This window comes from Ipomoea triloba, chromosome 2 (genome assembly GCF_003576645.1).
Source record: "Ipomoea triloba cultivar NCNSP0323 chromosome 2, ASM357664v1".
Classification (NCBI taxonomy): Eukaryota; Viridiplantae; Streptophyta; class Magnoliopsida; order Solanales; family Convolvulaceae; genus Ipomoea; species Ipomoea triloba.
In genome coordinates this window covers 2926159-2941303 of record NC_044917.1, presented here as the reverse complement: position 1 = coordinate 2941303, position 15145 = coordinate 2926159, and the positions used below count along the sequence as shown (strand labels likewise).

General features: G+C 33.9%; 3 protein-coding genes across 3 annotated transcripts; 2 read left to right on the top strand and 1 right to left on the bottom strand.

Annotated features, from left to right (window-relative positions):
• The first annotated feature begins 4710 nt into the window (after positions 1–4710).
• LOC116004997 (tyrosine-protein phosphatase DSP5-like) lies at positions 4711–7548 on the top strand. The gene is made up of 6 exons (XM_031245212.1): positions 4711–5184; positions 5274–5367; positions 6028–6082; positions 6188–6231; positions 6645–6893; positions 7295–7548. Exons 1-6 carry the CDS (start codon positions 5012–5014, stop codon positions 7424–7426), a joined length of 747 nt encoding a protein of 248 aa, XP_031101072.1. The 5' UTR covers positions 4711–5011; the 3' UTR covers positions 7427–7548.
• Positions 7549–9510: 1962 nt separating this feature from the next.
• Positions 9511–10289, top strand: LOC116006203 (protein METHYLENE BLUE SENSITIVITY 1-like). The gene has a single exon (XM_031246505.1). It carries the CDS (start codon positions 9621–9623, stop codon positions 9945–9947), a length of 327 nt encoding a protein of 108 aa, XP_031102365.1. The 5' UTR covers positions 9511–9620; the 3' UTR covers positions 9948–10289.
• A 2081-nt stretch (positions 10290–12370) lies between these two features.
• LOC116008288 (probable WRKY transcription factor 2) lies at positions 12371–14662 on the bottom strand. The gene is made up of 3 exons (XM_031248673.1): positions 13661–14662; positions 13390–13548; positions 12371–13294 (listed from the first exon to the last, which is right to left on the bottom strand). The coding sequence occupies exons 1-3, from the start codon at positions 14617–14619 to the stop codon at positions 12679–12681; spliced, it is 1734 nt and encodes a 577-aa protein (XP_031104533.1). The 5' UTR covers positions 14620–14662; the 3' UTR covers positions 12371–12678.
• Between the last annotated feature and the right edge of the window lie 483 nt (positions 14663–15145).

Genomic DNA, 15145 nt, shown 5'->3' with positions numbered 1-15145 from the left:
TTAGTGACAATCTTAAATTTAGTTTCAGAAATCCATTTTATCAATTTGGCTATTTAATTAATACCCCAAACCAAAAAAAATAAAAATGAAGAGATTAATATATCCATATCTAAAATAGGATTTCGCCAGAAACAGTCATGAGAAGGACAAAAAAATGTCAAAAATATAATAGCATTGGTTGTTAAATGGCAAAAAATATTGTCTGGAAATAAATTTGAAAATTACCACCAAAGACAAATGACCTCCAATGAAATTAACCCATTGGAAAAATAAAAAACTTAATGAGACGAAAACACCCTTATCTAAAATAGGGTTTCACCGGGAAAGTCACCGGAATGAACAAAGTGTCCAAAATATGATAGTCTAAGTGCTAAATGATAAAAATGATAGTCTGATAAAAACGACATCGTTTTGGGCAAAAGTAAACCTAAATTGTTCAAACTCTATATGTTTTTAAATTAATATTTAATATTTTAGTATTAACTATTAAAGTATTAAATAATTTATAATTATCAAGTCTTAACAAATTTTTAAACAAATTTATTTTAAAAAAAACGACTAGCGATTTTTTCAACCAAGGGTGTAAGTATTTATTTATATTTATATTAAGGCTTAAGTATTGATTTATATTTATATTAAGTAATTAATTGGACTAAGATATCGAGTAATTGATTGTTGGTTTTAAATTATCAAAGGCTAGGTGTTTGATAAGTAAATAGAAATAAATTTTGTTTTAAATCTAGTTAATAGGCCAATATATTAAAGGGTTAATAAATTATTATTCAATAAATATCGTAGATGAACTCATAAATTTGTTAATAATAACTTATTTATATGAAGATTTTGTATTATAATATCACAAATATAATCGAAAAGTAGTAAAACTGGATTGCTTAAAATATTTAGGATCAAATCAAAACAACTTGTTTTAGTTACAATTCATCTGAATAATCTTTCACAAAGTGATTGAAGCCAACTTCCCAAACACACCTTAAATTAATGCAGCTAATCCATTTATATGCTTGAGTTTGGATGTTCTAGTGAATTTAGGTATAAATTATAAATATTAAAAATTGAAAAAATACACGAAATACTATTCTCACATTTAAAAGGATATTTGTGTAATTTTGCGATAAAATTTACGCGTGAAAACTGAAAAGTCATTGGTCACAATTAAAGGGGCATGATTTGTCAAATTTTAGCGAAATTATGCACGTTACTCGTGCGTGTTTAATGTGTTTTCTTTTTTAAAATAATAATTCATGTTTTTTATTTAATATACTAAAAATATATTATTCGTGTACTAAATACACATTATATAAAATAATGTACTTTTAGTAATTAAATAATATATTTTCCTGAATATAATTTACATTTCTAATATGTTAAAAGTATATTCTTTATGTATTAAATGTATATTTTTGATAGTGTGGTCAACATAGATACAACTGTGTGGATCAATAATGATTGTAAATTGAACTACTAAGGCTCTGTTTGGCAGAGCTTATTTAGGAGCTTATAGCTTATTTTAAGCTACTAATAAGCTATAAGCTCTGTTTGGTAATGTTCTCAAAATAAGCTACTAGCTTAAAATAAGAGCTTATTTTGAAACGCTACTTGGGGTAGCTTTTCAAAAATAAGCTAGTAGCTTTTTAACTTTTTTCCATCTTTATCCTTATTATTTTAAATAAATGACATCCTTTACCCCTCTCAATTAAAACCCTTTTGACATTTTCTTTTCATTATGTTTGATAGTAATTTTAGTTTGACATTTGTGTTTGAACATTAATTTTTATATGAACTTAATCTTATGAATTATAAATATTTTTTTTTACTTTATATATTTTCAAATATATGTTCTTGCTTTATATTTTATTTAAATATATTGATTTCGTTATTTTATATTTTAATATATAAACAAACCTATTTAAATTTAAAATTTTTTAAATTATATGAAGATGTCATTTTTAGTCTTTTTACATTTATCAGTTTATCAAAAAGTTAATTTTACCAAACACTTTTAAGCATAACAACTAGTTTAACAGCTCTTCAGATTTCAACTTCGAGCTTATAGCTTTTCAGTTTTCAGCTACTTTTCAGTTTTCAGCTACCTTTTCAGCTAGGTTTGCCAAACATAGCCTAACTTTAAAACTCAACATGAATTTGAATTGTACATTTTAATTTTTGCACACAAAAAATACCTGGCATGTTTTTCATCTACTAAATCAATGTCCTTGGAGTTCTTCAATCAAACTTGTAGTTTAGTCTTCTTAATACTATTTTTTTTTTTTTGTAACTTGCAAGTTATTAATTATACCACATAAGTAAAATTTAATCATTTTACATTTTAAATAGTGACTACAAATTCCTTATTTTTTTTATACGCACACAAAAATCATGAAAGTTAAGTGGTGAAGAAAGATGATAAAAGTATATTTTACAAAAAGTAGAATTCCTGCAAACGGAATATTAAGTATTAGTCTAGGTGAATCAGTCCAACTCAGTAGTATTAGCAAGCCTAGTGGAACGGCTCAACACTTAATTAGAAGCCTACCAAGCTGATATATAAATCTTTTCACATGTATGAACAAAACACACCCTTAGTTCACTATTTTTTATTTTTTTTTGAACTTAGTTCACTATTAATATATAAAATTTAGCTAAAAACTTGTGTGAGACCGTCTCACCATGGTCGGGTTGGGTCAATATGAAAATGTAACACTTATATGCACAAATGTCATACTTATATGTTCAAATGTAATACTAATCAGGAATAAATTTTTTGTTACTTATAAAGGTAAATGTAATACTTTTAAGGGAAAATACAATACTTTTGAATTACTTATTTATAATTATAATTGAATCAAGAAATGAACAGTGAACAATACAAGTAAATGAACTAGATTATGATGTATCATAGTCAAAGTCAAAGTCAAAATGTTTGAATTATTAAGTTTTGTATAGTCAATATGTTTACATTATCTCGACCATTGGTCTTCAATCATACATCACATTCAACGATCTTCTAGATGACATATAATTTGAGCACTTTCTATTTATCCCATGTTCGTTTTATTGCATATTGTTTGTTTGTATATGAAAAGCTTTTGACTACAAAACATTATATAATTTAAGAGAATATTATGTGACAACTCTAAACGAGTTAATATACAATATAATTAGTCTTTTTAATTAAAGTTGGTTAGTTGCGAGCAATCTAAGTTCATTCTTTTATCTTGTGATCCTTTATCAGTTAGAATTACAAAATGAAATTCACTCAAAGCGCACATTCAAATAGTAGATGTAAAATTTTTTATAAATTAAATAATTTCACTTTAAAATTCTAAATTTATTTTCCATATTTTTGTTGTTTTCTAATCTGTAATCTCTAATTTTTTTTTTGGAGTTTTTCCCAATGTATCCATCCAGCCGAGAGCTAGAAAACTAACCTCCGTCCTAACGGTCAGCACACTAAGTGGTAGGGGACTGACCAAATAGTTTGCTTCATTCACCTGGGCAGGGATCTCTGTAATCTCTATTTTAAAAATGAAAGAAATGTACATATTTTAATCTTTGTTTTCTCTATTTTTTATTTATCAATAAAAAAACACTGTTAATTATCGCATAAAATTCTCCCGAATATTCCGATCTATATTGATGGCATTGTCCTTGTGGCCCCAATCATTTGACCGAAATTCCTTTCACCAGTTTAATAAGTAAAAATATATAATTCTATTAAAAAAAATCTTGGTGTTTTATTATTATAATAATTAGTTAATAGTTAATTACATTAGAGATAATATAAAAATATTGGTTTCTTATTACATTTATTATTCTAACCTAATGGTATAATAAGTCATATAAAGTTGCCGTAAAATTTTTAAGTAGTGTAATAAGTTTAATAATTTGATAACATATTAATATGTTTGACAATGTAAATTACTAAATTAGATCGGTAAACATGTTTGAATTTATACGACGTTAATTATTCAAAGAGATTATAGTAATTCTAGTTTACCAATAATAAGCATACAAATTGAGTTTATGAGGTTGAGCAATTTCGATTTAGAAATGTACTAATATAAGTATTACAAGATGTGAAAATGAGATATTAGATGACTTGAAACGTGAAACTAATGAAGTAGTTATACTAGATTCAAATTGTTTATTTACGTGTCACAAATGGCACACCAACGTGTCAAATAGGTACAATGGTCTATAATTGTACGTCATACAGACTTCAACCAGTCATGCCCCAATCGCCTAGCTAACTTGCTAAGTTTAGGTTGAGTTGAAAGGCAACCCCTAACTAAGTTGGTTGGATAATTGGATTGGTAATCACAAGATTCCAATTTCGAATCTCACGGGAGTTGTTTATTGACTTTCTTTATTTGAGTTGATTAGCTAAAGAACATAAATTGGTATACCTCATTGTAGTTCACCCAAAGTACACATTCGAGTAGCGGTTGCGAGCTTCCTGTAAATCAAAATTTTGATTAAGTTTCTATAAAAAAAAATTCACATTGGGCTCAAATTTAGATTGAGTTCCCATAGAATAAAATTTATAAATATTACGTGGCGTTCATTTTTAATAGGACATTTAGTATCTTCACCGCTATAAAACTAATTTGATCGAGTTTGAGATTGATTGGATAATGGATTTTTATAAATTTTGGGAGTTCCCAATCCTTTTATGACATAAACTCCAAATCTAGAAATCCTAAATAGGAATCCTCCTCCTATCAAACTTCGTCAATACCCCAAACCCCCCGCCTCCCTGCTTAGGATAGGGGGCTCAGGTTTATTACTTCCCGGTTTTTTTTTTGATTTTTTCCCCAAATAGAAACAACAATGGATCTCTCTTCCTCTCCTCAAGCATAACGATGACGATGATTCTGAATTGATGATGATGATGGCGGTTATGGTGACGGTGCAGCATTAGTTATCTGTGAATTCCGCAGATAGAGAGAAGAATCTTATCGAAGAAAGATTATTTCGGAGGCAAAAAAAGATGTGTGTGATTCGTGAGGGAGGAGAAGACGAGAAACGGGTTGGTTTAATCGGCGGGGTGTTTGTGCCGCCGCCCAACTTCGCGGCGGTGGAAGATTTCTGCATTTACAGATCAGGGTTTCCGCAGCCGTCTAATTTCCCCTTTATTCAATCCCTTAATCTTCGCTCTATCATGTGCGTATGCGTTTTGAATTTTAATTTTTCGTCGGATTTTGTTTTTCGTGGATTGTGGGATTGAAAATTCTCGTTATTGCTGTGTGCAGATATCTGTGTCCGGAGCCTTACCCTGAAGAGACTAAGGAGTTTCTCCGCCTTAACAAAGTTCAGCTTTTCCAATTTGGGATGGAAGGCACCAAGGTCATTTCTTATTCTCTCTTATCCTTTTCCCTTGAATCTTATCTATGCTGAAATCTAGCAAATTATTTGGTTTAACAATTCATACAAGAGGGTTCAATTATAATCTTTAAACAAAAGTTGTATGTCATGAAGATGAGAATATAGATAATTTACAAAGTGTTTTGTTATTGATCAATCATATTTACAAAGTATAGGAAGAGACGTATTTATAGAGATACAAGAATTAGTTTCAGCTAGGACAGGAAAAGAATTAGTCTCAGCTAGGACAGGACGGTTTAAGGTAGAGTCACAGTAATACACAGAAAAGGAGGAATTCTGAAACTGATAAAATACAGAATCCTAATAATGAAGCATCCTCTTGGGTTTTTTATTTTTCAAATTGAGAGAATGTTATAGGCAGATGGGTGCATAGGGCTAGATTGAGTTATGCCCAATGTCTGGGTGGTCTTACAAAATGAAGGCACTTGCAAGTTTTTTTTGTCCTGATATATGTATGCCTTTTGATCTCTTTTTATTGTTCTAATGAGTTTTTATGTCTCTGAATGAGTATTTTTTTTGTTCTATTCCCTATTAATTATTTGCAGGTTAACCCAATTTTGGGATCATGTTATGGAATTGCCCTTTTTTAGTTTGTAAATTGATAGTTTCTCCACTTTGTAGGAGCCATCTGCTATCCCCAGGGGTGCCATAACAGAGGCTCTCAAAGTCTTAATTGGTATAACTCTTACTCTTGTGATCTAATCTTTGTAACTCGTAACTGTCCTTTTTTGCTCTCAAATTAGTAATTGTGTATTGATTCTTCCTTCTATTCTGTTTGTAGATGTGAGAAATCATCCAGTGCTGATCCATTGCAAGCGTGGAAAAGTAACATACTAGTTAACCCTTCCTAGTTTGTCTGACAATATGATCATTCTCTCTATGTGTTTTCCTGGCTATTAACATACTTCGTTTGGGAGGAGCCACCACCTATCGTAGAATACTAAAAGATCTTGTGTCTAAATTTACTTAGCCATGAATTCTATAATCTACTTATTAGTGTACAAACAATTTGGAGAATCTGTAGACTGTTGAGACATATTTTGCCATTTACCTCCTCCACCAAGGCTCCGGGGCAAGGACAAGGGTAGGTGGGGGCTTGGGTTTGGGTTTCAATCCCTCTTAATTTTCTTCATAACGAATATCTTTCTTTGAACTTAGAGGCCATTTTGTGCTTCTGTGATGCTTAGTGAGCTAATTTTATGCTGCTGACATGAAAAACTGATTGTTTACTACTGCAGCACCGAACTGGTTGTCTTGTGGGGTGCCTCAGGAAACTGCAGAATTGGCGTCTGTCATCTGTGTTGGAAGAGTACAAACATTTTGCTGGCGTGAAGTGGAGAGAATCTGACATTAGGTTTCTCGAGGAATATGATGTTTCTTGCATCCGGTATTCCCTTCAGAGCATCATCTACCGCTACTATGGCTCAAAGAAGAGGCGCTTACTGTATGGAGAAGAAGAGAGTGTACAGAAGCCCAGGATCACTTCAGTTTAGCTCCTATCCTGATCTATCTTAGTCTTTTTGGCATAATAATTGAAGTTGCATTATTAGCCAAATCTTTTTCCATTTTACAAATTTACACAACTTTTTTGTTAAATTTTAACCAACTCTCAGTTTTGGTCAAAATTTACCTTCAAGTTTTGTTTCCTAGTAACTCTTATTTTCAGTTATCTATACTTCTATACAATTTTGTTCAGTTTAGTCCTTGTACATGAACCAGTAATAGGAGTTGGCATGTTTCCTTTCTTTTACAAATCAGATAAATTTTGTGGATTTTTGTACTTTCAAATTTTTATTTTTATTTTTTGAAATCTCAACTCTTAATTTTTATTTTTAGTTATTATTTTTACAGTTTTAAGCACCATTTTAATGCACAGTTTTTTTTTTAGGGAAAAGAAATATCATTAGTTGGAAATCAACCCACCAAGGAGAAAAGGAGGAGTGACAATTCCCTGACCAAACGTTTAATGCGATTCTTTCGGACGAAGTTATTCAAGAAACGTTGTAAAAGTCTGATTTAAAGAGTCATATTTTTTGTATTCTTGTGTATAACTAGTAGTAACAAGTATTGTCTTCATAACTTATAGCTCATTTTGTAACACATTGACTTCAAAGAAAATAAAATGCCATCATTTCAACATTATTCTTGATTATTTACTTTTTAGTCATTGTGAAATTAATTTTGTAATTGCCATATCCTCGATGTATACAATTGTACACCAAATTTTTGAAGGCTACAATTTAAAAAAAAATAATGCGGAGTGATAAAATCTTAGACCATAAAATGTTACCAACATAAAAATATTGCAACATTAAAATACTAATTATATAATATGACAACATGAATACATTATAAAGTTTATTTTTAACACATTATAAAGCCTTTATCGATGAAAAAAACAAACAAATCTTTATTTCTTGTAATAATTATATCTGAACATTTAACACATTAACTTATGCGGCCTAACAATAGCAAGCATATCAAACAAATTTAAATTTAATATTAAATTTTTATAGTTTGTAGCCTAATTATAAAATACTCCGTATAAAATATTTTGACCTTGTTGCAGTGTCTATAAGTTTATATACACATCATTTTAAAGATTACATATCAACCTCATTTTTGCACACATAGTATATCAAAATAGTCACTTTATACAACTAAATATTTCAAATTAAAATTCCAAAGAACAAAAATGTACACATATAAATTTAGATTGAAACATTATAGCCACTAACTAATAACCAATTTAGGAAGGCCATTTTTTTTTTAGAATAATATAATATAATGCAATATATTTGTTACATAATGCAAATGTTTTACATTATAGTACTAGAATTTAAATATAATAATCTTACAACACACCAAAAAAAAAAAGAAAAAGTTTCACCAATAACCTGTTTGTATGACTTTTCAATAAAATTCGAAATTAAAAATTTCTCAAAATTGATTTACTAATTTATGGGTTAATCCAAGATGTGTGTGATACACACTTTTTTTAAAACTGATTTATTTCTTATTGATGGTGCTATAAGCGTTGAAGCGTCATTTTCTCATGATACAATGGATTAACATAGTATATTTAAGCGTTCAGATATATTATTTTGCGAACTAGAACAAATGTAGAACACTTAAAGAGTTTTATTGAAAATGATGGCAACATTTTAGAGAACTTTTTGGTGTGTAGAGAATAAAAGATAGAGATTTTATTTCAAAAAATGTAAAAACTTTGCCCAACACAAGTACTAAGTATATATTGGTCGGGAAGTAATTAGTACTAATGGTGTAATCCCTACTTTATTACGGAGTACTCCATATTAAATAACCTATGATGTTGCAATTGTTACAAATTAAATCATTAGTTTTAAATTTGGAGTTGAAATTGCTTTAAAAAAAAATGGAGTTGAAATTAGAGCAAAGTTAGCAAACTCAATGGTATTGGTTTCTTTTACAATTTTTTAAGAAGTCACGTAGGGGGAAGGAAGGATGGAAAAAAAAAATTAAAAAAGTGTTCAATTATGGCGCATGTAGCACACTCCCCTGCTGGGCAAGTAAGGTGCAATTTACGCACCAAAAATGAGAATAACCATTAATTTTTGTCTGAAATCGAGTTCACAAAAAATTTATATTTGCAGTAATTCAATTTCTCTTAAGTTGCTTACAAGTTATTTAGTTGGTTTGAAATTTGAACTAGTTAGCATTATCATTTATTCATTTTTTTTTGTTTATTTAATTATTTGTAGTCCGAGCTATTGTTAATATTTTATATGCAACTTTTATGTTTATCTAGTTCATGGTGAATCTGACCCATTAAAATTCACCAGTATATAAATATCTTGCAAAAAAATATTATACTTTCCATATAAATTTATTTCTATTTTTGATATTGTAATAAAGTAATTTATATTAATGTCACAATGTAAATATTAGAAAGTAAATTTAAGGAGTTAAGAAAGTGATTTTTAGAAAATATGATGAGCTTTTTGCGAGATTGTGTAATCATAATCCAACGGTGATGGATGAGGGAGACATGTATAAAAAAAAATTAGGTCATTATAATCCTGATTAAATAGGGAGAGTTATCGGTGTATATATATATATGGTGATGACGAGCCCTGTTATGAGCATCTATCACCCCCAAATTATCAAACCCTAAAATAGTCGCACTACACGGGTCCGGACACGCAGAGAGAGGAGAAGAGCGAGCGGTAGCCATGACGGGAAAGGCGAAGCCGAAGAAGCACACGGCGAAGGAGATAGCGGCGAAGGTGGACGCGGCGACCACGAACCGGGGCGGAGGGAAGGCCGGGCTAGCGGACCGGTCGGGTCAGGATAAGGGCGGGCACGCGAAGCTGGAGTGTCCGCTCTGCAAAGTCACCGCGCCGGACATCAAATCGATGCAGATCCACCACGACGCGCGCCATCCGAAGGTCCCGTTCGACGAGACGAAGCTCAATAACCTCCACGCCGCCACTCCTTCCGGCGGCGGCGGCGAGGCTAACAAGCCGAAACCGGGGATCCGCGGCAGTCACAAAAAGTGAATCGAAAGCCTCCGTCGTCTCCTTCGTCGCCGTCCGATTGTTTCGCTATTGCTTTTGCTAATTATATCCGTATCCGTGTCCTCAAGGTCTTGATTATGAATAATCTTGATCCTGATGTTACTGATTGTCTGCGTTGGTCTTGTAATGATGATGATGATCTGTTGGTGGTAGTTACTTGTTCTGGAATAATCACTACTGCTGTTGTTTTTTGTGATTGTTATGAATATCAAGTGTGTTTCTACCATCTTAGTCGTCTGCTTAATTATATTACTTGCGAAGTTGCAGTCTGTAACTCTGAATATACTCTTATATTTACTAAAGTTATGGTGATACCTTTACTAAGGTCTTTGCTTTTAGCATCAATCAAAATGGTTTATCTTTGATTCTTTTCACCCACCTTCCAAAAAAAAAAGAAGAAAAAAACTACTTGTATAACAAAACTGCTAAATTGCTAAGTGCTAATGTTGCAAGTCTGCAACAACTTCTTATATTGAACCTCTTAATTGGCTTCAGCTCCCTTTCTTTCATAAGAAAAGTTATAAGAGAAATTTTTCAGTACTAATAGATAATAGAATTAGAGTCTGCAGCAGTGCAGTTAGGTTTATTCCTTGCATAAATTTTGCTTTTTCGATCTATATATATGATTATTCTATCAAGACTCTGTTTTTGGTCAGTGGGTTGATGAATGATTTTGTGGTGGCATAATTTTATTTCTTGTTATGGTATTAGTTGTTGATAGAGCAGAGAGATTAGTGATCCATCTGCTACTGCTTTGAATGCAATTTTGCAGCAATGAATGCTTACTTGTGTAATGTATAGTGTAATTGCAGCCTTGCAGAGTTGCAGGTTGCTATTTTTATCTTCATTACTAATCATTATTTTTGTTATGGCTTTGTTCCAATTGGATGTTTTTTCAATGGGCTTTCTGTTACTTACCTACCTTCTGCCTTTTATTTTCTGTTCTGGGTTAATGGAGTTTATGTCTTTATGTTTGCACTTTGCAATAGAGGCTCATTCATTTCCATTATTGTCAGACTAGTTTTCCTTTGATTGAATTTAATCGTGTATTGGTACTCATCTCTATTGGATCTGTTTGCCTTAGATATTGCATCTAGGGTCCTAAATTCTATGCTTATGGATAACCTCTGTCACCTGCATTGTGCAGTTGTCCATATGGACACTGTCACTTTATATGCCATATCCTACCTACCTTGGATATATATATTATTAAAATTACCTTGAGAAATTCTTGCTCCATGATACTTTAAACATAGATATTACTTCTACACATATCTACAAATTCTCACTACTGATGAGATTTTCTGGTTGTAAAAGTGAGATTCTTACTCCATTATAGCATAAAAAATTTTCATTACTAGCAATAAAGGACCAAACCATTATTAGTTTGGATATCTGGGGAGTAAGTACTGGTGCTGTTAGTGTATTCTTTAAATTATCATCACCCCATCCCTAGAGTCCTTAACTCAGATTTATTTCTGCATTTTACCTGAAACATGGTCATCATTCATGGTATTTGAGTTACTGCTGCAACAGAGAACATACAAATGTTTCTGCACTCAATGTTGTCATAATTGGTGAAGCGTCTCTTCAACATATATGCAAGATCACAGCTTTCGTGCCAGGGCATATATGCAAGATCACAGCTTTCGTGCCAGGGCTAGTTATCTGCGCCTCCTCTATTGCATTTGTGTCTATGAATTGCTTTATTATCTCTGAGTTCCATTTAGTGTAATCCTTGCTTTAATAGCATGGTATGGTTGGGGTAATGTTTAAATATAATTTACAGAGTATTTATTGTCTTAGTAATTGTTTGTTGTCCATTTTGTGAGGGTTTAGTGAAGGATCTTCATATCATTCAGAATCCATGGTTTATTGTACATTACACATTTCAAGTTTTCCTGCAATTCTCTACATATCAACAGGCAGGTTTTCTCCTATTCCAGTGTCTCAACCATACTATTGTTTCCCTGCTCTGTTTAGCATCTAACTGTAAAATTTTGCATTTGTGTGCCCTCGGTTTCCTTGTCTTTTCCAGTGTGTTTGGATCATCTTAGTCTTGGAATTTGCACTTCTTGTTGTATATGCTTTGTTTTTCCGGTGAAAAGTGCAGGCACTGTTTGTAGCTTATGTTTTCCCGAGTCCCAAATGTTATTTCCTTGCCCACAAAAGGTGAAATTCCCTTTACGGTGACCAGTGCCTGGTGCCCGAAATTCCCACTACATCTGTTAGGGCTCGATCTTGTGTCCTTGCCCACAATATGCCACTCAAGAACCAACCGATTTGTGCGAGCCCAAATGTTGTTTCCTATTTGTTGGGCTTTAGGTTTGGTGTGTACATGGTTTAAATGTTGGCAATGGTTGTGGAAACTGTGGTGCTGACATGTTGATTTGGAAGACAAATGATGGTGAAACATTTCTTGAATAATTAAGGCAATTTTGATGCTGTCCTGTTCCAAAACATGTACTACATTTCATTGTTGTTTCAGAATCTGTCTATGGTTATATGCCCATTCACACACGTTCATCTTGTCTGAAAAATCTTGTTGTGACCAGAAGACAAGATGCTCTGATCTCATACATGGATACCTTCTTTCTTTCTTTCTTTCTTTCCTACTCTAATGTCTAGTCTAGACAAAAGTGAGCTTTCTTTGAAGATTCAGGCAAAAAATTGGATGAAGATGGAAGATGATGAACTGCATATTTTCATTCATTCATTCATATAGTAATGATGTGTGGGGATCATTCTCCTTGTGCTCTTCTTTTGTGCTAGGGTCATTGAAGTGCAGAAAATCAGCAAGAGGAGGTAAATTAGTGAGTTCATGGAATGGAGGCAGGCTCATTGGGAGTAATGGCATGGGGAATTCCGGCAGCACCATGCCCGGAGGCCGGCTGTAGTTGAAGGTGGCGGCGGCCGCTGTCAGCGGGCTGCTCCGGCCCTGCAACGGCGGAGGAGGGAATTTGAGCGGGTAAATGGAGGATGGCACGAACCTGAAGTCGCCGCCGGCATAGCAGTCGAGCATTTCCGGCCTTAGTAGCTCGTCCCCTCCGGCGGCGCCTGCAATCATGGGTTTCCGTTCAAATGGGAACGAAGGGTGGTGATCTTGCACGCCCACGCCGCCGAGAGCCGGAGCTCTCGGCATGGCTGAGCTGGCCGTGGTGCCCGAGGCGGAGCTGTAGCTGTTGTAGTTTACAACGGCCGCCTTGTTTGGTGGCACCTCGTGGTTGTGCTTCCCCTCGTAAGTAGTGATTACGGATTTCAAATCGTCGGAAGCTCTCTCCACGTGCTTCCTCACCGGGCATCCGGGACTTGTGCACTTGTAATAGCTCCTACCATTACATATAGGAATAGGATCACTCATATCAACAAGAAATTTAATTTAATTTTTATCTAACATGACTAGATGAGATTGATTGATACATACCTTGGGTTTGGATTTCCTTTGACAACTTTTTGGCCATATTTTCTCCAGCGATATCCATCGTCAAGAATATCAATTTCACTCTCAATCTGGAGCACTACTCTGGGTTCCCGGATTGATCTTGTTGACAAATTTGCCTCAATTGACCACCCATCTTTTCTCCTGATGAATTTTATGAATGTACTCGTACATGTGTACAATAGTCATAAATACCAATACCAATAATTAAATGTTTGATTTCAATTGAAATCTTAGAATTTTGTTTAAAATATACCTTCGTTTGGGCTCGGATTCTCCATCTTCACCAAACTGGGAAGGGGAGATCCCCTGATTAACTGCATCTTCATTATCATCACAATCTTGACTAGCAAGTGTAGATGAAGGTTCAGGGGTTGTTGCCGATTCAAATCCACTCATCGCCGCCGCAGATCTCGTCGTCAACGACGACAGCGGATCGCAAATCTCAGCCGTCAGATCACTGCTCGAAGCCAACGCAGATCTTTCCGGTATGCTGCCATAGTGGTGAATGTTTGCCCAAATCGGAGCCTGAGATCTGAAACAAGATCCGCTCCCTTGGCTCATCATCTCCGACGAAGAGCTTTCCGCTCCTAACGACGGCGGCGATCGCCGGAGACTGGTCGCCGGAGCTTTCGGGTGATTATGCGCGCCCTTATACACGATCTCCGTGATCTGCCCGTCCGGCGATCGCTCCACCTTTTTCTTCATCGTGCATTTCGGATGCGTACATTTGTAATAGCTTCTCGGATACTCGCTCCCTTTCACGTGCTTTTGCCCGTATTTCCGCCACGTGTATCCGTCGTCGGACGAACTGCCGGCAGAATTATTATTATTAGCTAGGGATTTAGCTGCCGGAGCCGCGGCGGCGGCGCTTCTCCGGTGATCCAACTCCGGTTCCGGATTATTAAAAGGGCTGCAGGTTTCTCCATTAACATTATTATTGATGCATTCTCCATTAACCGGCGACTGTAACATAAGATTGGGATTGGAATTGGAATTAGGGTTCATGTCCACTCCGCAATCCAACGATTCCATCGGGAAATCGAAAGGAATGGAGGGAGTGATCTGCATTGGCGAAGAAGAATGCGTTTCATTTGCGGAGGTTGAAGGAAATGATTCACCTATGCTGGACTTCATCTCATCTGGACTATTATCATCGTCTATCACTAAGTTAAACACAAAATTTTCATCCTCCATCGCCGCCGGAAATTGCATGGTTCCTTTTTTTTGGGTAAATGTAAATGTTTATAATAACCCGAAAGCTTAGAACAAATACACAGGGCATACCCTGTGGAAACGCAACAGCACCCTAAAGTGCAAAACAAAAATTACGGGATACAACAAAAGAATACAGTTACTAATTATATACTAGTATTATACCTGTGCAATGCACACATGAGACTAATTCAAACACTTAAGTAAAGTTATTTTTGAATATGAGACTCCATGCAAGTTTCATATTGATACATAGGTTTTGAAATATGTAAAGTATTCCACCCAAAGTTGAATGACTAAACTTACTAATGAACATTTGAAATTTACAAATTATTAAATACTTCGTGATACACAACATTGAATATAAAATTACTACTTTGTCCACTTCGGTTGGCAATCAATAGTTATGTGTGCGATTAAGTTACTGTTTTCAAATTAAAATAATCTTACACATATTAATTACAATAAATTATTCATCCTACTCCGTTTGTAGGGACTTTCATACATGTACTCGTATGATGTATAC

Coding starts and splice junctions, on each gene's coding strand:
- LOC116004997 (XM_031245212.1), top strand. CDS start 5,012: ATGTGTGTGATTCGTGAGGGAGGAGAAGACGAGAAACGGGTTGGTTTA. Junction 6,232..6,644: donor TCCATTGCAAGCGTGGAAAA/GTAACATACTAG, acceptor TTACTACTGCAG/CACCGAACTGGTTGTCTTGT. Junction 6,894..7,294: donor AGAAGCCCAGGATCACTTCA/GTTTAGCTCCTA, acceptor TTTTTTTTTTAG/GGAAAAGAAATATCATTAGT.
- LOC116006203 (XM_031246505.1), top strand. CDS start 9,621: ATGACGGGAAAGGCGAAGCCGAAGAAGCACACGGCGAAGGAGATAGCG.
- LOC116008288 (XM_031248673.1), bottom strand. CDS start 14,619: ATGCAATTTCCGGCGGCGATGGAGGATGAAAATTTTGTGTTTAACTTA. Junction 13,549..13,660: donor GAATCCGAGCCCAAACGAAG/GTATATTTTAAA, acceptor AAAATTCATCAG/GAGAAAAGATGGGTGGTCAA. Junction 13,295..13,389: donor AAAGGAAATCCAAACCCAAG/GTATGTATCAAT, acceptor ATGTAATGGTAG/GAGCTATTACAAGTGCACAA.